A 25,496-nucleotide genomic window follows, 5' to 3' on the forward strand; every position below is an offset into this window, starting at 1 on the left:
TTTCTTCAAATTATTAGTGTAAAAAATATAACTCGGAGCCATGTTTGAGAGGAATATCACTTATACATATTCAGACAAAACAGAAAATGGTTAAAAGAAAACAACCTATATCAATTTTTAGTCAGAAGGAAGACACCAGTTATTGGAGGAAGAGTAAATAATGTATTGGTAGTAAATTTATGCTATTCACCTGAAGACAAAGACAAAAAAATGCTTCCCGTTTACTTAGTTTGCATGCAATGTAAATGACAGGTTACCATCAGTATTGACATGATGTTGGCGTACCTATTGCCTCGTACAGCAGAGTACTGACTCCAGCCAAAAGGGACAAAGTAGTCAGGTCCCCCAGACTTGCTGCTATTGGGGTTGCCACGTTGTCGGGGTTGATACGCAACTTGCTGGACACCAACACTACAACCACCATTATTGCACCTGCAAATAAAACAAGACTTCTCAATACATAATGTAAGGCCCATGCATCTGAAAACAATCACTGAGTAATACATCTACACATTCTCAGTGTATTCATTTGCCTATTTGTATCCTGTAATTGTGACATGTATCATATTCATCTCACAGCCCATGGGTGACTGAGTGAAAGCAATATCCTGCTATATGACTGTAGGCTGTAATTGTTCATAGTTGAGGCTAGACCATGCAAATCAGTGATTGATATGAGTGGGTGTGTGGGTGGGTGAGTGAGTGAGAGGGTGTGTGTGGGTGAGTGAATGAGAGAGAGTGTGGGTGGATGAGTGAGTGAGTGAGTGAGTGAGTGAGTGAGTGAGTGAGTGAGTGAGTGAGTGAGTGTAGGTACTTTTAGGAATGTTCCTGCAATATCACGTCAGGGAATACCTGAAATGGCTTCACCCATAGTACCAGTGTGGAAAATTAAACAAGGGTCTTCTGTGTGATGAGCGGACAACTTATCTATTCAGCTACCCTCTGCCCCTAAAGATTCTCACTGCCAGATTCTTTTTAGTGAGTGAGTGAGTTACGTTTATGCCAGGCTCTGCAAGATTCCAGCGATATGGCGGCAGTCTGTAAATAATTGAGTCTCGACCATTTGACCACCCCTCCGCTCCGGTATGTTTGAGAGAACACTTCCAGGGAGCATCATCATCAGATGCATATATATACTGATTTACTTTATCAAATAAAATGGTCAACAGAATCTGATAGCACAGAATGTACTCCACCTGGCTGAGCAGTGTCAGTCAAGGCTCACCTAATACCAAGCTGGCTACTGATGCTGTGAATATACTGCTGGCACACAGGAGCAGGCCGTGCTGTACATCAAACTTCCCATCTGGGATCCAGCCCATCACCATGGCAGCCATGGAGGCCAGGAAACCAACAACTATCGCCTGAGCCTGCAGATGCCACACAAAAACCATATATCATTAGTACCAGGAAGTGAAGGGCTCAAGGTAGGTTCCTATACAGACTTCTAATAAGCAAACCTCACTCGAGTGACATTATACTATACTAAGGCTATGGAGTCATTGATTACCTGTACTTTCTGGTCCATAGTTATGAGTTAGTAAGGATTTACGCCACTTTTAGCAATTTTCAAACAATGTCATGATGTGAATACACCATGAATACATGTCATTAAATTAGAAAGTGGGGAAATGTGTACTTAAATAAGAAAGTGTCACCCCAAACATAATATATGTCATGATGACTGACTCCAGAAATTGGTTTCACACACTGTACCTATGTCGGGAATCTAACTCGGGCTTTGGTGTGAAGTGCAATACTTTAACTGCCAAGCGACCTCACAGCCCCTAAAGTTACAAAACCAAATGGCACACACAATCATCACTTCTTCCTCCTAATAATCTTCATCAGTGTTTGTATAAAGAAAAGTGTCACAGAAGATAGTCTTTGAATGATTGAACGTGTTACCTGTACAAGCGCCATATTCCCTCCAATCATTTTGAACTTCTCGGAGCGCTTCTCCATGTTGCCAAGGTTGGCCTGAGGAACAGAAATGTCACAGTTATAACAGTGATGGGACTCATCATATCAGACACACAATAGGGCTGCAACAAATCGGTTTCAATCATCAAAAATCAAATCTGGAACCTTAGTTTTGATTTTCGATCACCATTATTACTTCTTCTGTTTGATATTGGAACGTCTGTTTAAATCATTTCCAACAGCCAGAACGTAATTTGGCTCCATCTTGAGGAGTTTCAAGCGCTGAAATAAGGTGAAACACGATTGGTTGATGCCAAGCTAGTCATCCAAATGAAAACTATTGATGCGAGCCACTGTTTCTCTGTATTTAAACGTCATCATATACATTCCTGGCTTGTTGGAAAAAAGTTTCCAGTGTGATATATTTCTGTTTTGTTTGTTTAATAAATTCGGAGAGTTACATAAAATCTGATGTTTTTCATATGAAAAATCAAATCGAAAATGATCAAATAAAGGGTTCAATATCAAAAATCAAATTGAACCGATGTCTGCAAGAACCACTGCAGCCCTAACACACCCCAAATATGTAAAACATGTGCATTCCCTTGAACAATCAAAAGCAAAAATATTTTGTACAAGTAGCCTATTTCACAACCACCAATACAACAGGTAAGTGGTCGATGAAAAATGTTCACATTTGTTCCTGTTCCAAACAAACAGAGCTGAATCATGTTTTTTCACAATCCCCATTCCACGGTGTAACCTCCCTGACTCGCCTTCCTCTATGACAAATGACCAAGACAAACATGTTGTTTGTGTTAGAAAGTAGCAAAATAGTTTTACACATTTTGGATTATTTTCATTTTAAATCAGCTGATTTACAAAGTTGACATTTTCTACAGGTCCTGAAATCTTTTTCCATACACTATAAACTGGGGTGAGAATAAGTATGTGTGAAAAAAGAGGAAAATGGTCTGGGCATCTATGGGATTGTGTTAATTGAAATACTATAACATACATCATGAATGACATCAGTGTCGTAAAATACTCGGAATACTGCAGATTCAATGAAAATTCTCATCCCTGTATAAATAGGGAGACTGAGACTGTAGATTCTGAATTTTAGCATTACACATTTCTGGCAAATTTGTGTAAGTTTCAAGCATTGTTGATTTGCTTTTGTAATTTCAAACACGGAGTATTATTAAAGAGCAAATATTATTTCCTCAATTTATCAATTTCTTGCTGTCGCTGTTGTTACTGTTGCTGCTGTAACAGCTGTTCCTGTTGCTGTGGTTACCTGTGTGGAGAGTCTTGACGCCAGAGTCATCTCCAGGTTACCCTTCAGACCCAGTAGGGACGGTACGAGGATGAATACTTCCGACACCTTGCGGAACACCTCCCAATGCTGAAACAACATAACACCTATACTGTAGAAGGGTCAGTATTTGGTAATAAAATAATGAGATTAAATGGTGACTGAAAGTATTTGGAAACAGAAGCAGCTTGCTTACTGGCGCATTCACAACTTGGAAAATGGTGAGGAAATAAATGAATGAGAGAGTTTAGTTATACACCGCACCCAGCAATATTAAAATTGACCTTGCATTTCCCTGAATAGTGTACAATCAGGAATAGTTATCAGGATTAACTCTGAACTTTATTCAAAATAACAGTGTTCACTTGTCAATTATATTTATGTGAATGAGTTTGTCTCGAGATACATGTTCTACTTAAGGGAATCATTCCCATCAAGGCAGAGGTACAGGTAGGTCACAAGATCATACCAACTGCTGGAGGAGGAAGATATCTATGTGAAGGAGGATTCATGTACAGGCTCAACAAAAGAAAACGAGATTGGATATCCTGGCGCTGCCTTGACAAGAACTGTGGATCAACAGCTTCTACATCAAATGCTTTGTGACAATGGTTAGCAATTGTCCACCTGTGCACAATGAAATAAAGCTAAATATAGAAACTTCTTATTGGAATAAGCTATTTATTATTTTTATTAATTATGCCTGAATTTCATAATATTACACATATGAATAATGTTGTTGTTTTTGTTTCACCTTCTACTCCAGTCCCAAGATATTTTACCAGCTATACCCTTCATGCCATGGTCGATGGACGGATGAAGAGACATATTACCGGATGTTCCAGATTCCTTATATTGAGGCAGACCTAAGGCTTAATGAGTTGATCACCCATGCGTATAATCCAGATTATCCGGATTAGCTGGCAGGAAAAACATAATTAGAATTGGCTTAACACTTCTGGTAAAAATTCACACAAAGAAGACCTTTTTTGCACTTCTCTAACCCAGAAGGTCTGCTTCATGTGCATGAACCCCAGAAAGGTGGGGACCGCTAGAATTCATACACTGTACCCATGATGGGAATCAAACCTAGGTCTTCAGCATGATGAACGAACACTTCAACCACCAGGCTAATCCAAGGCACCTGTTATCATATGTAGCACAATTAGCTAAGCTTATTGACCAGTATGTTTACAGACATGTACTTTGCATAGAATCACAGGCTGTTGCAATCTCCATGTTCCATAAATACACAAAAGTGCCATGATCTTGTGAGTGACAATAAATTGCTTAGTGACAGGTTTTAGTGTTTGTGTTATTATGAATCAAAGAGTCACAGATGGTAAACTCCTGGCCACTCTGGTGCAAAGACCTCAGTCTGTGTAAACTTAGGCTCAGTGTTACTTGTTACACTGCTATACTGAGTCTAATAAACCATAGTAGAAGGTCACATCAGGTAACCTTTCGAACTGACAAATCAGAACACAGACAAATTACAAAAGTTAACATTCACACACACTCTTTGAACCTTTACCTCAAAAATATTTGTACTGTTACGATTTGAAATGCTATTCTCCACATGATCGCTTGTGAGTGAAAACAGCGTTTTTGTAATTATTCCAGGATGTTACCAAGCGGAAATATAAACTAATACGAAAAAATACCACAAAACTTCACGCAGAAACTCATATTAAATTCTGAAGAATTGAAAAGACTAAACTAGTCATTGGCGACCCTCAAAGGGAATCATATGTCCTACTGAACTCTAAACAGTAGCCGTTGTATGATTGTTTAAATCTGTTTGGCTGTCTGGCATTTGATTGGATGATCATAAGTCCCTCAAAGGTTAGCTGAATAGTATTTTTTTCATGAAATCAGGTTTTAAAAAAGCAATAAATTATTCCATTGATGGAATTATTCCTACAAAATCCATAATTCATATGGTCTTGTCAAAAGTTCCAAAGCAGGAAAAGTTCATTTTTCTTTTTGTTTACTAAATGAGTTAGTCATCACATGCATTCAGAAACCCATTCGATTATGAATATGCCCTGAAAAAAAAGACATACATATAAAACCTAGTCTAAGTAAACTTATCCTCAGTACTTTTCGTTACACACCACTACTGAGTCTCACAAAACCTCATGGGAGGTCGTGTCAGGTAACCTTTGAGATTGACCAATCAGAACACAGCTTACCAAATCGCGAAATTGGACATTCGCACATACCTTTTGAACTTCCTATCTCAAAAAGGTTCGTACCCGAATGATTTTGAATGCTTTTCAGCGTACGCTTGCTTCAGGGTGATGCACGCCGTACGTACAACCATGACAACGGTGAGTAAACAGTCGCTGAAAGTGGTGTTTTTGGCAATATTCAAGGATGTCATCTTGCGGAAATATCAGCTAATGGTAACCATGTCAACAGAGACCCAAAAGCGTATATACTGCAGGTCAAATAATTGTGTTGTATGTGGATTTGTTTGTGGAGAGATCTGTGTAAGTGACCTGAATATTTTGAAAGTCTCTCCGATCCCTAAATAGTAGCCGTTGTCTGATTGGTTAAATCTATTTAACCGTCTCGCATTTGATTGGACAGTCATTGGTCGCTCAAAGGTTACCTGATGCGACCTTCTACTAGGTTGTGTTAGACTCGGTGGTGGAGTGTAACGAAATACACTGAGACTAAGTTTACTCACACAGATATAAAACCAAATCATAAGCCAAACACCAAATAATTTCCTTTTTAGATTCATGATCATTTTGAAAAGATCCCTAACTTCGATGTAACAACATTCCAATCCTCCATGTTTGATAGTCAATGCCAAACAGCAGCTGTAAAGATAATTTTCACCTGATCATTTAGCATGACAGGGAGGATGACTAGAAACACGTTGGATGCAACACCTGTAAGCCTTTCATGAATTTTATTATTGGGTATCCCTTGGAACAGTCAGACCGTTGTACACAAAACAAGAGTTCTGGTGATGGAACCCTGGCTTTACATGAGAGAAGATTGAGGATGATCATACAAAGTTTAAATATAATAAATTAAAGGTCACATGCAACCAAAAAATCAAACATAATTAAAGCACAATTATCACTTATTCATGACAAATAATATGCATCACTGCTTGTAAAAAAAACAAACAAACTTATAAGCATACAATTGCAATTCAAAAGTGCAATATTTTATACTTGGGCTTACTTCCCTCGAAACGAAGCACTTGGGAGACCTAGCATTCATATGTATTGCCTATTGTCTTTAGGAGACAGACCGGCAGACATATAGGTGTCAATAAACCAGACGATGAGCTTTCTCTGTGACAGAGGCTGCATACCACAATCAGCAGGTTTTTTATTATGTAACGAGTAGATTATTTACTTGTTTGTGTACACAAGACGTATTAGAATACTGTTCATCACTCATCCGGCAAGCATACTGTGTCAAGCTCTGCAAACCTATTAAGTGCGCATGTGTTACGAGCGCAGCTCAGCACAGCTGATGAAACCACTTTTTCCCCCAGTGCTGGGGGAAATTTAGTGAATTGTTTGAACTCTGATTTCGCAGCTTTTTTTTCAACTTCATAGGTAGAATTGGCATTTTTGATGATTTGTTTTGGTAAGTGCATACCGGAAGGTATCTGAATCTGCAAAGTTGTATTTTACATTGCATGTGACCTTTAATATTGAACAATTATAACATATGAAGTTTACCAGGATAACACTGCTATTCCTACAGTGATAACATTATTTCTCTAACATTAACAACATTGTTACCCCAGCAGTGATAAGATTCTTACTCCAAATCTGCACACTGATAACAATATTACCCCAACCAGGATAACATTGCTACCCCTACAATGATAACATTTTTACCCTAACACTGAAAACAGTCTTACCCGAACATATAACTTTGTTACCCCTACAATGATTATAACATTCTTACCTGACTTGGAACAGTGATAACATTTTTACCATAACATTGAACAATGATAACTTTCTCATCCTACCTATGATAACATTCTTTAGGTTACCTCAACAGTGATCACATTATTATCCCAACCGTGGAAATATTATCGAGCCAACAATGATTGCATTGTTACTCCAAAAGAGATAACACTGCTATCCTAACAGTGATAACATTCCTACCGTAGCAATGATAACAGTATTACCTCAATATTGAGCAGATATAATATTCTTACCCCAACCAGGATAACATTATTACGCTATAAGTGACAATAACCTCTCACCCTGAGAATGGCAACATTATTACTCCAACAGTGATAACATTCTTACCGTAGCAATGATAACAGTATTACCTCAATATTGAGCAGATATAATATTCTTACCCCAACCAGGATAACATTATTACGCTTTAAGTGACAATAACCTCTCACCCTGAGAATGGCAACATTATTACTCCAACAGTGATAACATGTAAGGAAATCTCCTGAACGGCATGCATCAATACACTCACTGACTCTAAATTCTAATAAGCTGCCAAGAGTTGAAATATCTGCAAGGTATCAGGTCCATGTGCATCAGGCCAGGAAGAATGGAGGAATCTGAGAATTGCCAAGCATCTGTTTCCATGGTAACATCTGTGTTATGGATGATGGAATCTGGTCTTGCTGGATGCCATGTGACACCTCACCAAACAGAACCTAATGATGTTTATATTGTTTTACATTCGTAAAGACGAACTAACACTAGCAGCGACATATCTACAGTCACAGATAAAGTATAAAATCATAAAGGCATCTTAGTCCCAGTATCAATATTGAGAGTGTTAGGGTGAAAATAGATGTTGCATTGAACAGTGCAAATATTTCACCACAAACAATGGGAACGATACTTGGTGATGATGCTTGTCTAAACATTTGCAAACTACTGCACCAGGATTGTACAGTCTGTGTCAAAGTCCATCAACCTAATCATCCCTTCCACTCTTTCCAAATGATTATGCCCTAAATGTAGCAAGTCAAGATTTTCCACAAATTCTTAGTCTCCAATCTCACTGGGCTCCTTTTCAATTTATAAGCAAATTAAGAAAATATTTTGTATCAACATCACATGTTTTCAGAGACTCAGGAAAGGCAACAGGTGAAAGTGTATTTCAGCTGAAAATCAGCCGGGGGTCTGGTGGCCACAATCCCCCAACAGGGTCCAGGATTGATTGATTTGCATTCGCTGAAAATTGCCATCCCTGGAGACTAAGGGTCAACCTAGGTCCCGTACCAGTATGTATAAAAAACAACATTTTAATCTTGCTCAAGCAGGACAAGGTGTTCAAAAGTTTTCAAACTTGCGTTTTAACACATCAAACACGTCAGACTTATGTCTCATCTGAGCGCCATGTCTCTATCGCTGTGGTCATGTGACGATTTTGTTGACTGCAAATAGTTGTCATTAAGTTTGCAGTGTGAAGGCTGCTTTAGAAATACCCACCAAATTTCCATACCTGCACATAAACACACTCACCTGTACAACGTCAAGCACCAGTCCTGCACCAACTGTCCCAAATCCTGCTATAATATATGGGAGCGCCACCTGGAAAGCTATGCTCCAGCACTTTTCCTCTGACCCATCGTCAACGACAGTAGTCCTTGCTGTGATAGCACCGTCACCTTCATCACCATCATCATCATCGTCGTCATCAGCAAGCAGTGGTGCTGTGAGGCTGGTTGTCATATCATCATTGTCGGAATCTTCCAACTGGTTGCTGAAAGACGTCCTAGCAAATGCATCCCCATTTGGCAGTTGGGATATCTTTGTATGTATTTCTGCCCTGTCAGACTTTCTGCTGGGTGTTTGGTTCTGATTTGACGTGGATTCTGAAAAATCCTGAAGTTCCACGCCAACGTCTTGTGAAGTCATTGAAGTGACACGTGGGACCATTATCTTGTCATCACCCTTACGCCGATTGCGAAGACTATACGCTGCTGCTCCGTAGGATGACATTCTCAACACCCCTCATAATGTTGCCCCAAACAACCAGAAATGAGTTAGATTCCAACCTGAAACATGTCATATACATAATTTCAAAACTAGTACAGGCATGGAACTGTCAAAACTCATTGCCCCAAACAGAGTTATCAATAGCATGAGGCAGAATATTAGACACTCTACTCTACTGTTCTACTGATTTTATAGGTAACTGGATGATTTCAATTCTAACTTTGAATACATCATGAAAACTGTGAGCAAATGGTCTCCAATTATTTCTCTTCTATATCTTGTCCCAATCAATATTTAATACCAAAATATATGAAGCTTCACAAGTCTTATAATAAACCACGTTAAACCAGATATTCAGCACAGGTCAGGCAGTGACTGAGGTTAGTTGTAAGTCACTTTTAGCAACATTTCAGCAATGTCAGGGTGGGGCGGGGACACCAGAAATGGGCGTCAAATGTCAGGGTGGGGCGGGGACACCAGAAATGGGCGCCAAATGTCAGGGTGGGGCGGGGACACCAGAAATGGGCGTCAAATGTCAGGGTGGGACGGGGACACCAGAAATGGGCGTCAAATGTCAGGGTGGGGCGGGGACACCAGAAATGGGCGTCAAATGTCAGGGTGGGGCGGGGACACCAGAAATGGGCGTCAAATGTCAGGGTGGGGCGGGGACACCAGAAATGGGCGTCAAATGTCAGGGTGGGGCAGGGACACCAGAAATGGGCGTCAAATGTCAGGGTGGGGCGGGGACACCAGAAATGGGCGTCAAATGTCAGGAAATGAACCTGGGTCATCGGCGTGTCTGAGTGAATGCTTTAGCCACAAGCAGGGCTCCAGATAAGGCACATATTTGCGCTTTTTACTCAATAAAAATCACATTTACTCAATTAATTCCAAACTTGGGAGTACAAAGAACATGTCAGAATCACAGAAAAAACAATAGGTCTACAACACTCTGCGTACATTACTCAAGAAACTAAACTGGCTTGGGTATGTTTCAAAGCTAATGGCAGGCGACTATTGTAGCCGTAGCCACTGTCCGGGGATTACTTTAATAGTCACATGACTTCTCTGCTGAATATTTAGAAATGGCTGCCAAATGTCTGGCAATGTTACAATTACTACAAACGTTTAGTCTATTGAGCTGCATTTATACTTATATATTTAGAAGAGTTAAGTACCCAATGAGGATAAAAATGCCTGTGTGAAACTACTCAATTCCTTTAACAAGTGGGAGTATACAAAATGCTTGTTACTCCTCAAAAAATGCAATTACTCATATATAAACAGACATGGGAGTAAATACCCAATTGCTTAAAAAATAATCTGGAGTTCTGCCACCAGGCTACCTCACTGCCCTTCTTGTACAAAACATTTTGGATAAAATGTTTCCCATTTTTCAATAGGTTTCAAGAGACAAGAAAAGTAAAATATTTAACAGTAAACATTTTCCCATTTTGTTTGCAGTCTGCTTGACATAAACTCTAGCTGTAGAATCTTCAATAAAACCATCAAACAAGTTCTTCCTGTCATTTGAATATGTCCTTCTTATACTTCTGCTAGGTGTTCCAAACTGTCACACAAAGTGTTCTTAACACTTTAACACAAAGGGATTCATACGCCATAATCAGAAATACTGCTCTCAACACACACAAGTATATATTAGTTCCATCAGTGATCACTAAACAAGTTGACTGAGAACTGATGACAACCTTTTTTCACAAATAATCCTGCAATAGCGTTGACAATCTTCTCAGGGACTACTGGAATTCAATAAAATTTAAATCTCAAAGCACACTGATTGAGCGAGTGAGTGAGTAGAGTGTTACATCACATTCAGCAATATTCCAGCTATATGGCAGTGATCTGTAAATAATTGAGTCAGGACCAGACAATCCAGTGATCAACAGCATGAGCATCGATGTGCACAATTGGGAACCAAGTCAGCAAGTGACCACCCGATCCCATTAATCACCTCTTATGATTGGCATAGTCGCCTTTTATGGCAAGCATGGGTTGCAGAAGACCTATTCTACCCCAGAATCTTCACAGGGCACACACTGTTTCATAGAGCACATCAACTACTATTATATATTTGATTACCAGGTTCTCTGGACTACAAGAAGTATTGTACCAAAGACTCAGGATGAGTAGAAATGTTACAACATATCAAACAGAGTTACTACATCATGAATATAAATGAGCATTCATGATGAAAAATATATCATGGATATCAACAGTCTTTGAACTCCCTGATGATGGACTACAGGTGCAACACAGAACTGCTGCGCTCTGAAAGTACTGACAAAGTGACATCATTTTACTGAGCACATTTTAATGACACTTTAACTTATGTGAAACATGAAGTTTATGGCCTTGCCACAGCTGAGCAGCCGGTCACATGACACTGAGTATAACATTTAAAAATTTGTATGAACGACACATTTTGATGTTTATATGTTTCTCATGCAACTGTACTCTTGGCATGACATAAACATTGACAACTCCAACACAGCTGAGGAAATCCTTGATAATTCCCAAGCATGAGTAAATTATTTATAATAACTTAGACCTTTAAATCTTGATCTAAAATTTCAAATCAAGCAAGCAAGTCAGAAAGTCTGGTTGCATACCCAAGCTTGTGGTAAAACCACACCAAATCAGAATCTGTATTTTGAGCCAGACCAATTTTATTTCTTGTTTTACAGATCCACTGGTTGTATGTTTTCATGGATAAGACAAAAAGTGTGAATTAATTTCCCCACTCAAAAATTATAATCCTAATGTTAATGAGATATACTCTTGAAATCAATGTGAAACATTAACACACACAACTAATCCCTACTTGATATAAACAAACCAAAAGAGTTAACTTGGAAACTACTGTGGACTTTTGCTTTGACTGGTAATGTAAACACCCATTCATGAATCAGTCAGTCAGTGAGTATGGCTTTACACCGCTTGTATGAATATTCCAGCAATATCACAGCAGCGAACACCAGGAGTGGTCTTCACACAGTATACCCATGTGGGGAATCAAACCTGCCTTCAGCATGAAAAGCAAATGCTTTAACCACTAGGCTACCTCACTGTCACTCCGATTCATGAACCAATGGCACAGTTGACGTCAAGCTGACAACAATGACATTTTCAACACTGAGAGAGCTGAGAAATCTATAAGTACAAAGATTAATCCTATCAATGATGGCATCACATGCACAAAACGTTTACTTTCACAACAACTTAGAGCCAATATAGAAAATTTCAGGACAATATCCACGATTCCATAAACAATGATGATTACACGATGACCTGGGCGATACAGTAGCCTTGTGATGAAAGAATTGACTCGTCATGACAAAAACCTGCGTTTGATTCCTCACATGGGTACAAAGTGTGAAGCCTATTTATGTTGTTCCCTGCCGTGATGATGCTGGAATATGGCTAAAAGCGACGTAAAACTAAACTCAGTACAGGATGACCCTGAATCTACAGAAAAGAAACAATGTTAATATTGTTATGTCACACATTCCACTTAATTGGTGAATGTTAGACTTGCAAACAGGATCATGCATAATCTCCATGTAATTACAGAAATGAGTTGCCTTGACATTCAACATGGCTGTACCGGTAATCTATGTTAGAGCACACAAGGACACAAACTGATATTTAAGATTATGCTTACATCTTTCCTCTTCTACACAGTTTACTCCGTCTACTGATGCCAACACCTGTCAACCACTGCACTAGTCATATAATTTCGTATCAGCATACAGGTATCGTTGTATGAATGAGCCAATCAATAGCAACATCTGTGTCATATGATGGGTAGTCACCATTGTCAGTGTTTCACCTGCTTTAACACACACATAGGACAGTCACAGCAGGATGTTCCCAATGTGGATAAAGCCACTTTGCATAATGCATATGTATTATACATATATCATCTTGCACCAGCTCAGCGAGTAGGGAGTGTGTGAGCATAGTTTAGTTTTATACAATATCCCAGCAATATGAAGGTGTGGGACACTAGAAACAGGCTTCAGACATTGAGTCAATGTGGGGATTCAAACCTGGGTCATTGGTGATTGTAGGCTTGTCGTTAGATGGCTGAAACACAGCTGACATGACATAAAACCTGATTAAACTCAGCTGCAGCACTAATTGGAATTCTAATACTTTAACATTGGTTTACGACATTGGTAGTGTTGCAATTGCTTTGGGAACAGTGGTTAAAGGCTCAGAGGCTTTTGAAGAAACACTCAAGTATGATTCTAAGATGCTTCGGTGAAAGATGACAGGCACCAACAGTACTTTATCAGACCATAACATGCTCTTTTAGCATTGTGTCACAATGCCTTGGCGTCAATGCGCACGTCTAGTCTGCCTACTCATCATCAAGCACTTTTGCATTACGTCACAATGAAACCCGACGTCATGGTGCATCTCAGTTGCTGTCGCCTCATACAGTAAACTACTCCGTTGCATCCCATTTCTTGGTCATTAAACTGTTCGTCATACCGTAGGGCAGCAGACACATCAAAGGAACAGCGTGTCAGTTAGCCCTGTTCGAGGATTCTTAAGTTAGGTCATCGACACTGCCATTTGTTTTCTGCCTTAGATTAATCAAAATTATCCTTATAAAGTACTAAAATTGGCATCTTGGAAAAGATGTAAAGTTCGCTCTACCCCAGTGGGTTTTGTAGTCAGTATAGTTTTGCCCTGAACTATCATAATTATAACATCAAATATAACTAATGTTAATAGTTCAGGGCAAACCTATACTTTATTAAAATACACACTGCGGTATAGCGGAGTATATTTCCGAAATATTTTGCTGATGAACCCAAGATTCTAAATCAACATTCTGTCCTGAAATGGTCAAATTTGCAAATGGGTAAAGATTTCGAAGAATGACCAATTAAAAGTTGATTAAAACATGAAAAGTCACTTACATCATTTATATCCAGCAAAATCAAAATCCCTATTGGCGAGCAGACCTAAACAAGTGTTTGTCCTAGTCAAAATGCATTTATCTCTGTAATTCTATACTTCAATAGCCTCTGTTTCCATGCTGGAATGTATCATAGCTTATTTGTCATGTTTATTATAAGTCACTAAGTGGAAGTAATAATCACAAACCAAATTACGTAAGTCTGAAACATGGTTCATACAGATACAAACCATGTTAATGAGAGTCCCTTTTGGTACTTTTTCTGTAGAATTCATGGAAGAGATAGCAAACCAGCTGAACTTGTATTTATTATGCATGTAAATATTTATGAATCATAATTAAAAGCAGTGCTCATGGTGAGCAAGTTTGTTTAGCTTTACACCATTTTTAGCAATATTCCACCAACATCAAGGAGAGGGACACTACCCATGTAGGGAATCATATCTGGTTCTTCAGCCTGACGAGTGAACCCTTTAACCCACTCCCATCACAGCTAAGGAGGGGTGGCAGTGGGATAACTTTGTGGCTAAAGCATTTGCGTTTCATGCCAAAGACTCGATTCCCCACCTGGCTACAATGTGTGAAACCCATGTCCTCTGCCATGATATTGCTGGAATACTGCTAGGAGGGACGTAAAACCATAGCTCAAGGGACTGAAATCTGTATCCGTCCATAAATTTGTTTCTGAAATAATGGTTTCTAGTCTCAGACTGCCATTTATGACAGCCACTTTGGGTCACTGATGAAACAGAGTCTATAAATAGCCACTATCTCAGAGTGTGAAATATACAGCCATACCTACTTCAAACATGCAGTCTTACATACATAAGGGCCTGGACTGCAAATTAGAGCTAATGTCACTGGATGAATCTAAATTACTTGATGAGCCTCATGGCTTGATGGCATGACAGATAAACTGCAAGAACACAGTGAACTTGGTAGTTTTTAATAGTGGTGGTCTGATTCACTGAAATAATCAAAGACTGCTCGCAATGACAAAACGACCAAGCAGTCGGTAAATTTTCTCATAATCAAACAAACAATTATTGAACTTTTGTTTGCAATAACAATATTTTCCACATGGCGGTTTTGTCTGTTACATTTCATAAGCACTACAGGCTCAACCCAAGACATGACTGAATCTATCTTAAAGACTCCAAGAAATTTATGTTCCTAACCTACCAGTAATCCTTTAACATGTTTAAATGTTAAATTTGCAAATGCATTGTATGCAATTTGCAGAAAAACAAAAGAACTACATGTGTGTTTTTTCTATATTTTTTGTGCAATAATAATATATAACCAGGAAACCTTCACATATGATTCTAACCAAGTACCTTCAATGATTGATCTGTTGTAATGAACCAATAATCAACTATGAGATTTTAACCAATTCCCAACACTAGTTCCTAAGGCCAAACCTTTTGGACACACGGTTTATACAACTGTCAGTACATGAAAAAAGATCTTTTCACTTTTCTCCATTTGTGGGTCCTTCCTCAAAAAAACCACTGGTTGATCACTGGATTATCTGGTCCAGACCACTGGCACACAGCTGTAATATTGCCATGTGCAGCTTCAAGCTAAACTCGTTCACTCAGAAAACATTTCTTTTGTGCAAAATGCTTTTAGCTTTCTGGTGCTATACATAAGCTCAAATTCTATATTTCTATTGGCATTTCAAAGAAACTTGCAGGAGGTGAATCCCTTCAGCGTGTTATAAAAACGTGGCTAAACTTTTCTCACAGTTTAAAACAGTATGGCTACAGTATAAACATCAACATTCACAAAGAAATGGATCACTATCTTGATATTCAACAAACAACTCAAGTATTTGGTTCAATGTTCAATGAAAGTCAAATAATTTCCTGGGCCCCACTCCTCAATGAGAATGTAGCACTATAACAGTCTTAAGTCTATGATCAACAATGGAGGTTACCATCACCTTACCATTACGATTAAGTTAGTGAGTAGGGTATCATGCTTCTGTTATAACAATACTCCACCAATAATCAGGCAAGGAGCTACGAGAAATGCACTTCACACATTATACCATAAAAAGATCCAGTGGACTAGAAAGAATTAGTGGCCCAACCAACAGCTTGTTGAATCAACACACTGTTGTGGAGTGCACACTTTGTTAACCAGGTATCCCAGACTCATCGCATGAGCTTGGTTATACAGGTGGATGTGCAATGCATTGTTGTCACATTGGATAATACCAGGAAATATACATTATCAGGTCGCCAACCGTACTACTGCTGACAGCTATACCAATATCGCCAAATCTTGTCAAAGGCAACACGCATGTTTTGCAAATCAATACAAACCTTTTTGTGAAACATTTGATTTCCAATAGTTCAAAATCAATGTGTAAGCTTAGACTGAAGATGTATGTAATTAAAATGGCAGCATCCATGTTTTATCAGTGTGTCAGATTGATGTATTATCATAGCAACAGAAGTCACAGGTATTTACTGACTTGGCAAGGCTCCAAGAACTGTTTTAGCACTGTCAGAATGAGATTTGTAATAAGGAAAAACTGAGATCGAAATTCACAGAGGTACATCCTGATATGACTAAGGAAGACAATTCTGAACAGCATTTGGTATTACTTAGAGAGAGAACGACATTTGCAAATATGAAACCAAACAGAGAACACCCACTGGTCTGAACTTGTCACTCGACATCACTTTCAGTAGACACTAGAGGTACGAAACTGCATCAGTTATTTTCAGCCGGTACCATAACACAAGAAACACAATGAAACATAACCAGACTTGACTATCTGACCTGGCTTCTAGGTCAGTACCTGGTGTCAGATTATGATATTCACATTTAATCAACGTATCGTGATTCAAAAGTTTTGGTCTGTTTCAACCTGTAGAGATTCAGGGTAAGAATATACAAGGTTCAATCAAAGTAATCATTTAGAACTTGCACCAGTGCAACCTCAGACTGCCAAATGCAACCTCCTATTTACACCAACCAGTGTTTATTATCATTTTCAAAACATCAACTCTGGTATTATAATCAGATATTACCATACTTCGTTTTCTTCAAAAACTTCATCAAAATATAAAGATACAACAGTACGATTCAAGAAAATGTAGGCCACACAAACAGGAAGGTTGTGTTGATACTTGGGCTCTGCATCATAGAAGAATGTGTAACATACACCAGGTTTGCTGACATTTCATCATGCCAAATACAAAGGGGAGCAGTGACTCTGCTGACTACACAAACAGTGATTAAACATTGTTAAATGACTGTGACTGCTCTGATCAAGAAAGTTTTTAACATATTTAGGCTATAATAATCTGATCAGACCCAGAAAAATATTGCTAAAGCAATGTTCGAGATCTTCAGTATCAAAACCAAAGCTTTGTACACAGCTTTAGACTGAAAAACAGGTGCAACAAATTATTACCTAAGGTTGCACCAGGTGCGAGAAGGTTGCATTTACTTAAATCAAGATCTAATGTAGGTTCCCAGCAACGTATGTTTGTCAGAACTAGGAACTAAATCAATCAGGTAATCAGATTTGCTGAATCAGTTGATGGATATCTTTGTAGCTCAACTTGGTTCATCATGTCAATCACTGGAGTGTCTGGTCTAGACACTGGTCTATAGCTGGAGTCTTAATCTTATCGTACTGGTTTGAGATTAACAATGTCTAGCCTTAGAACCATATAATTTCTAGTCGTGTAAAACTGCTTCCATAATTCAGTAGGGCTGTAACCAAGCATCAAACCAATTGTTGAGTATCCGATAGCAATATTAATCAATGGTAGAAACGAAAAACTATCCATGCATTGATAGTATGCATTGACTATGGATAGTTTAGGTCGTAAATTCTGTTGATATCTGCGAAGCACACAATATAGGGTGTTTCGCTGCAGACCTGCAGCTTCAATGACTTTATGTGTTATGTTTTAACTTGATCTGGGTTTCATGTTTCTTGTTAGTCATTAAATATGAAGCATACATTGATTACAACTTCTTGTTTATTGTTTGTTTCGATGTACATTCTTCCATCGTTATCAAGCGAAGAGTGACTTCTACCAAATAGTGATTAACAAGAAACAGCAAGAAGGCACCACTTCAAGATCTGCCTTGTATATTTGATCAGTTCTGTTGAAAGACATCAAATGGTTTCTGAGTTGTGCTCAGGAAACGGAACCCACCCCTCCCTTCTGAGACTAAGTCAGAATTGTTTTCATGAAAACCAGGAAAAACAAACATGACAATATTCTGTAAATAGCAAAAGGCACCACTTAAGGGTCTACCACACATCTGCCATGTTTTGCTGAAAGATATTAAGAAGCTTTTGAGTTGTGCTCCAGAAGCAAAGCCCACCCCTCCCTTTAGACTAAGACAAAAATGTTTCCATGGAAACCAAGAAAAACAAAATGCAAAAAAAAATGTAAATAGCAAAAGGTACAACCTTAGGTTCAGTTTGTTATATCTACCAATTTAGATCTAAAATAACTTCATTATTTATACAACGTTATACGTTCGAAATAACCGCCGATCCAGAGGCCCAATGCTAGTTGTTATTGTATCAGGCCAGCAGTTTGAAAAATGTGCAGGCCTTTATGACCTTCAGTGAATTAGCTGTCAATTATTTTTCAGCTGGAATGTTTCCCCTTTTTTTCATTACTAACATTCATGATTAACCAACGATCCATCATGCTATGATAACTTACAGTTTCACTTCCTGGTATTCAGCGCTTAGGACCAGACTATTAAATAGAAACTTCTCTGAGTGCCATAGACTTTGCTTGGTTTTGTAGAAACAGTGTGAAACTGTGTACAGTGCAGTCTATCTTGTCTTTATTGAGCCTGCAGATTTCATTCAGGGTCTGTAGATTTTACAGAACGGCCAGGTGGTAAATTAAAGTGTTGCAAACTATGCCACCATCATATAGTTGGACTATTGCTGAGTGCAGTGTTAAACATCAAAATGATGAAGAAAACATCAGTGTTGCCCCACGTCTTGTCCCTCATTACTCTCTCACTATCAGGACCTGTGCCTGTGATGAAAGATTAAAAAGAAGGTCAGCAGAATGGGTCACCATACCTTGATGGTGTGGAACATTTCTCTTTAAGTCAGCCACTGGCTTAGTCTGTCTCACAGTCCCAGAACCACATTATTTTCCCTACAGACAAGCACTCTCTGCAATGCTTAAGCCCTAAATGAAGCAAGTCTAGATTTCCACAGGTATATCTGGTCTCCCTGGGGCTCCTTATCAGATTAAATGGGTTTGTTTCTTACTATCAAAATTTTATATATTCAGAAACTATGCATTAGTCTGCCAACAGTCCACTGGTTAGACATGTATGTACAAACTGCTATGATACTAGTAACTAGGGCACTGCTGACTTTGTAGCAGTAAGACCCGTGAAGGTCCCGGGGTAGAATAGGCCTTCTGCAACCCATGCTTGCCATAAAAGGCAACTCAGCTTGTCGTAAGAGGCGACTAACGGGATCGGGTGGTCAAGCTCGCTGACTTGGTTGACACATCACCGGTTCACGATTGCACACATCATTGCTCATGCAGTTGATCACTGGATTGTCTGGTCCAGACTCAATTATTTAAAATTACAGACTGCCTCAATATAGCTGAAATATTGCCAAGTGTGGCGTAAAACCACTTTCATGAAGAATAGATCAAAAGTTTGGTTCATGTCATCGGTTCCCAATTGCGCAGAGCGATGCTCATGTTGTTGATCACTGGATTGTCTGGTCCAGACTCGATTATTTACAGACCGCCGCCATATAGCGGCGTAAAACTAAACTCACTCACTCACTCATTGTAGCAGTAACAGTAGCAGTAACAGTAGCAGTAGCAGTAGCAGTAGCAGTAGCAGTAGCAGTAGCAGGAATAGCAGCAGCAGCACTAGCAGCAACACCAATTGACAGGAGTATCTGTCAGTTGCATTCAGCATGGTGTTGCCTATCGATAATTGATCATTACCAAGATTGTGTGACATACTGTTCTGCATTCAAGGTAATGAATACATACTTGACATTTATGAATGAATCATTATGGACAATATCAAACAGTCATCAGGGAACACCCAAAGTACAATTGTTCCATAATTTATTTCCAGATATTCATGTATAGTATAATGCATAGAAACATGGACTAGAATATATGAAAACATCTACTTTCCTGTGCTCCCTTTTCATTTTAAGCACTATCATGAGTCAGTTAGGTTTTATGCCTCTTTTAGCAATATTCAAGCATTACCAAAGCAGGGGACACCTGAAATGGGCTTCACACCATGTGCCCCTGTGGTACCTGTGTCTTATGTATGATGAGCGAATGCTTGAACTAACAGACCACCTCACCGCTTCTCCCTCAGTATAACTAATATCACTCCGTATCAAAAGCCAAACATCCGTATGTCATCCACAACAATAACAGTATGCCACTTATAATTTTCATAGAAATACATGGCAGAATATCAAACAACAGCAAATACAGAGTCAGGCGTAGTGTGCATTTCCATGGAAGAATGATACTGAAACTCTTAAAAAAGGTCACACAAGCATGTCCTTGTATTGTGTGCAACCCATGAATGAATATGTCACATACCAGCAGACCTCAATCAGAATTAAACTAATTAACATATATTGATCTGTGTTCTTTTTTTCTGGTATCATTCACCACACATTACTGCTACAGATTTGATTATGTAATGAAGGCTATGTATTAAACAAATGTCCACTTGTCACTGAGCCGAACGTGAGTGAGTGAGTTTAGTTTTACGCCGCACTCCGCAATATTACAGCTATATGGCGGCGGTCTGTAAATAATCGAGTCTGGACCAGACAATCCAGTGATCAACAACATGAGCATCGATCTGCGCAATTGGGAACCGATGACATGTGTCAACCAAGTCAGCGAGTCTGACCACCCGATCCTGTTAGTCGCCTCTTACGACAAGCTGAGTCGCCTTTTATGGCAAGCATGGGTTGCTGAAGGCCTATTCTACCCCGGGACCTTCACGGGTCCCGAACGTAGTGACTGAATAATAATGTGCATTAACAAAATGCATCAAAATACCTGATGATATATATATGTATTTGTGTATCAGAATTACCTCCAATATATGTTATAACATGATGAGCAAATAATTCAGGTATCTGTATTCTGATATATATTTGGATATATTGGGGTGAGTGAGTTCAGTTTTACACATGAGTCAGCAATATTCAAGCCAAATGGTGAAAGTTCATAAATAGTTAAGTCTGGGCCAGACAATCTGGTGATCAACAGCATAAACATTGATATATTGGGAAGTTATGAGCTGGACAGTGAATGACACTAATGGTACACATAGAGCCTATTTACTAATTAAAGTCCTGAAAATAAATGTTATGTAGAACTCCAGATAAGCTTTTGACCATGTGGGTATAATACCCATATATTGGTAACTAAAAGTATCTATACTTTTAGATACCCACCATATTTTTCAAACCTGGGTATTCATTTCAAATACACATAAAAGATGCGACATTTTTTCATTCAATTTTTATGAAGACAAAATCCTCCCAATGATGGTAAATTATTGCTAATACAGCTTTATCCACTTGTGCTGTAAGAAATAATATGTGCCTTAGTCTACATCCGTTTTGGTATAAAACAGGACAACAAGATTTAGGTTTTTGTTTTTACATGAAAAACTAGATATTTTACTTTGAACACATGGAAGCGTTCTACCACACATGTGCACCATTACTGATTTGTTTACAAAAAGAAAACAGCTCATGGTTGCTATTTAAAGATGGACCAATATGTGAAGGGTTAACAAACCATGATTGGTATTCTATTTTATTTTCATTTAGAAGATTTTAACAATTTTGAATATTTAGAGACAGAAAACATTTACGTTCGATTTTGATGTATTGGGTAAATACACATTGTTATTTTGACATAGCATAAACACAAATATTTACTTTTTTGGGGATACACAGGCATTTATTTTTCTTGCATATTTAAACTTTTCCATAGAATATTTTAAGCAAATACACAGCTTATTTGGAGCTCTGGTTATGGTTGTGAACACATTCTCTTGAATTCAGATTTGATTTCGAGGAGGTGGTGTAACATACAGATGTTTATCTGTCATCATTCACTTAATGTTCAGTTATTAATTTAAGACAGGCATAATAAGCATGATTAGTGGTACCACCATTCATATTACCAGACAAAGGTTCCCATTACTTAACCTTATAAAATCATGTCTCATTGTTTTACATGTTAAAAGGAAGCGCAAGATGGGGGGAATTATCTTTTGAATTAAGAAAACATTCACAAACACAAATGGAATACACTCATTCCCTATCATAAAATGCCTGTGTTGAAAATATTAACTAATAATACATTGCTCAATTTTCATTTTCATTTTTATTTACTAAATGATATTTTTTAAGAAACAAGTACATCATGAAAATGGCTGTCATTTGAGCTATATCAGCTAATCAGTGAAAATACGACTAATTGAGAAACTACCATGAATCATAACATCCCAAAATATTATAATTTAAAATATTACACAAATAAAAGACACATGAAGTGCAACACATTTCTCTGATAGCTGTAGGGCAATAGTCTTTTTTGGTTTGTTTATGTGGATATTGATGTGGAAGGTGGATATATTCCTCGAACAAGGTAACAGCCTGATAGTATTCAAAGAGCTGCTGGTGGTTGTATTTTACCACATTTGCATTTCGTTTTCATTCACTGGTTATAGCACTGAACAGAATCATTCCACTACACTGATGTTATCAAGACATTTTTCAATGTGAGACAACACTAAGTCATTGTTTTCATAAACAATTACATAAACGTTACAGATGTGTCAAGGCTGACAGAGCAATCATTTTGGTTCAATTACACAATTCATAAAATGCCCAGATATTACAGTCATTTTACAAATTCACATACAAAACCAAGTTTCACTAAAAAAAAATCAGGAAGGCTAAAACAAATACATAAAACAAAGCAATAGATCAATAGTGCTAATCAAAAGCAAAAATTATTAAGACATAACTTCCATTTCTTCTCTTAACATTTTACTTACAGATAGAGTAAGTTAAAATTCAAAACGTTTGGAACTATTATCATAATAAAGAAGATGAAAATGTGTTGCGGGCAGTTTAATAAATAACTGAAATACTGAGAAAACACAGTGATCGCTACATTTTCTAATTAGGTTCAAGACGAAAGTATATTTAATCTGTTAAAATCGATGTATAGGTATACCCTTATACTATCAATTGCACTTCTGGTTGGTGCGAACTAGTCAAGGATCCTGGGTTATCATTAGGGTACTCATTGGAAAGCAAATATTTTTTTTTTCCAAATATTTTTATTTCCCAAAGTACATGCTGACATAGTATATTGCATGGAGCATTCTGCAGGACAATGTTGTCTTTAATTTGTTATCATAACAGGTTATGTAACACATCATACAAGCCCTCATCATCCTCCATTTGTTTATCTTAATACATTGTACATAATATCAATGCTATAGCACATTGAACAAAATACCATACAGAGTATCTTCTCATCCTTTTGTTCTAAACATAATACACTGTACAAAAACAACCTATACAATTTCTTTGTCAACATTGTGCATCATCGTCGTCGTCGTCGTCATCGTCATCATCATCATCATCATCATCATCATCATCATCACCTCTGATCAACCATCCTATATTCAGGGTGAATACCATAGTATGCTAGATTTCTTTATCCTCCATATGAGTTCAAGTGTATGGTTCAATTATATTCTACTTATGTGGCATCTACGGCACAATTTGCAAATAATGTAAAGACCAGAAAGCATAGAATTTTGCTGGATTAGCATCAGAAACTGCGGTATATTTGGTAGCTTTAGAGTAAATAAATATTTCCCTTTGAAACACTTTAAAATTTGTTTTTATATTGTTTCAGCTTGTTTTATACAGGATATATTTCACTATTAAAAACACCCAATTAAGCAGATCGTTGTTTTTGCCTTTGAAACCAAAGATAATGTTTTCGTGCGTCAAAGGTATATTTCCTTCTGACAATATATCAAGCCAGTTGGATATTTCCTTCCATACTTTCACTGTATATCAGCATTCACACAGTAAACGTATGATTGTTTCAGAGGCAGATTCACAGAATGAGCATTTTGAAGAGTCTGTGTATTTCATCAAATATAACTTATTTTTCCGGTCATTAAAATCTTATGGGTAACCTTAAAATGGAACCATTTTAACTGTATACTGTCTGTGCATCTATTTGCCATTACATATATGTTTGTCCAGTCTTCTTTGTTATATTGTTTGTTGATAATATCTTCCCATTTCTTTTGACCTGTTGGTCTAGTCACAACTTGAGGTAAAAGTATGTCACAGAAGGATTTACTCTTTTCATGTTGTCCAAAAATGCAAGATATGTTAAAGGGTAGTGTTGGGTCCAACCTGTATCAAGTACTTTCCTGAATCTGCAATATGTTAGTACAGTACTCTTTATACCTTCAAAACGAAGGAAATTTATATTTGCAATTCCCTATTTCTTTTCTATATCAACTTTGTGAAAGAAGTTTCCATTCTGATCTAACATATCACAGACCAACATAATTCCCTTTTTTGCCATATTTTCATAATAGATTGGTTTTCCCTCTATTTTAAAGTTGACACTGTACCATAATGACTGGCTAAAAATACCTGGTATTTCTTGCACGTTCACATAACACCCTTTTAGATGGTGGCACCATGCTGTTAATGCATCACTCCAGAACTGATTAGAGACACTGGGCATGATGTTGTTGCATACATAATCTGCGTCTGCATACATAATGTTTGCATCAACTAAGATTCCATTTACTATAGAAGTATATTTGGAATTGTTAACAGTTAAGCATAAACCATTTTATCAACATTTTATTTTTTGAGCATTTATAGTGGCTTTTACGAGGGGCACACTCATTCTTCATCTTTACGCTTGAGATGCATAATTTCTCGCTTAATCTTATCCATTTTATTTGCCAAATAAAGTTAAAACACTGTTTTTAAATGATTGTATTACGTCTTCAGATGGGCTAGGAATGAATGAAAATAAATTATTTAACTTTGGTGAAGCCTGCATCAGTAACATCTGCATGGACACAGGGCTTAATAATACATTAGCATAAGTTTGGCAAGTGGATTTTATCTAAAAACAAGTCAAATGATATGTCATTAACACCTGGCTGCACCAGGTGTTGATAGCTGCAATTAGTGTATTCAAAGGTTTTGTATTTCAGAAGACAAGTTTTAACCATCAACATACAAAATCATATC

At 37.8% G+C, this 25,496-nt stretch overlaps 1 protein-coding gene across 1 annotated transcript in view; it reads right to left on the minus strand.

The window, feature by feature from the left end:
* The window catches only part of LOC137295966 (solute carrier family 41 member 1-like), a 38,342-nt gene that overhangs the window by 12,320 nt on the left and 526 nt on the right, over nucleotides 1-25,496 (minus strand). The window contains exons 2-6 of the mRNA XM_067827578.1: nucleotides 8,722-9,257; nucleotides 3,224-3,331; nucleotides 1,909-1,980; nucleotides 1,226-1,370; nucleotides 286-432 (exon numbers count right to left, since the gene is read on the minus strand). Coding sequence (XP_067683679.1) covers nucleotides 286-432; nucleotides 1,226-1,370; nucleotides 1,909-1,980; nucleotides 3,224-3,331; nucleotides 8,722-9,201 — 952 coding nt within the window. The 5' untranslated portion in view covers nucleotides 9,202-9,257. The remainder of the gene's footprint in view (nucleotides 1-285; nucleotides 433-1,225; nucleotides 1,371-1,908; nucleotides 1,981-3,223; nucleotides 3,332-8,721; nucleotides 9,258-25,496) is intronic.

Source organism: Haliotis asinina, chromosome 9 (genome assembly GCF_037392515.1).
Source record: "Haliotis asinina isolate JCU_RB_2024 chromosome 9, JCU_Hal_asi_v2, whole genome shotgun sequence".
In the NCBI taxonomy this organism is placed as follows: domain Eukaryota; kingdom Metazoa; phylum Mollusca; class Gastropoda; order Lepetellida; family Haliotidae; genus Haliotis; species Haliotis asinina.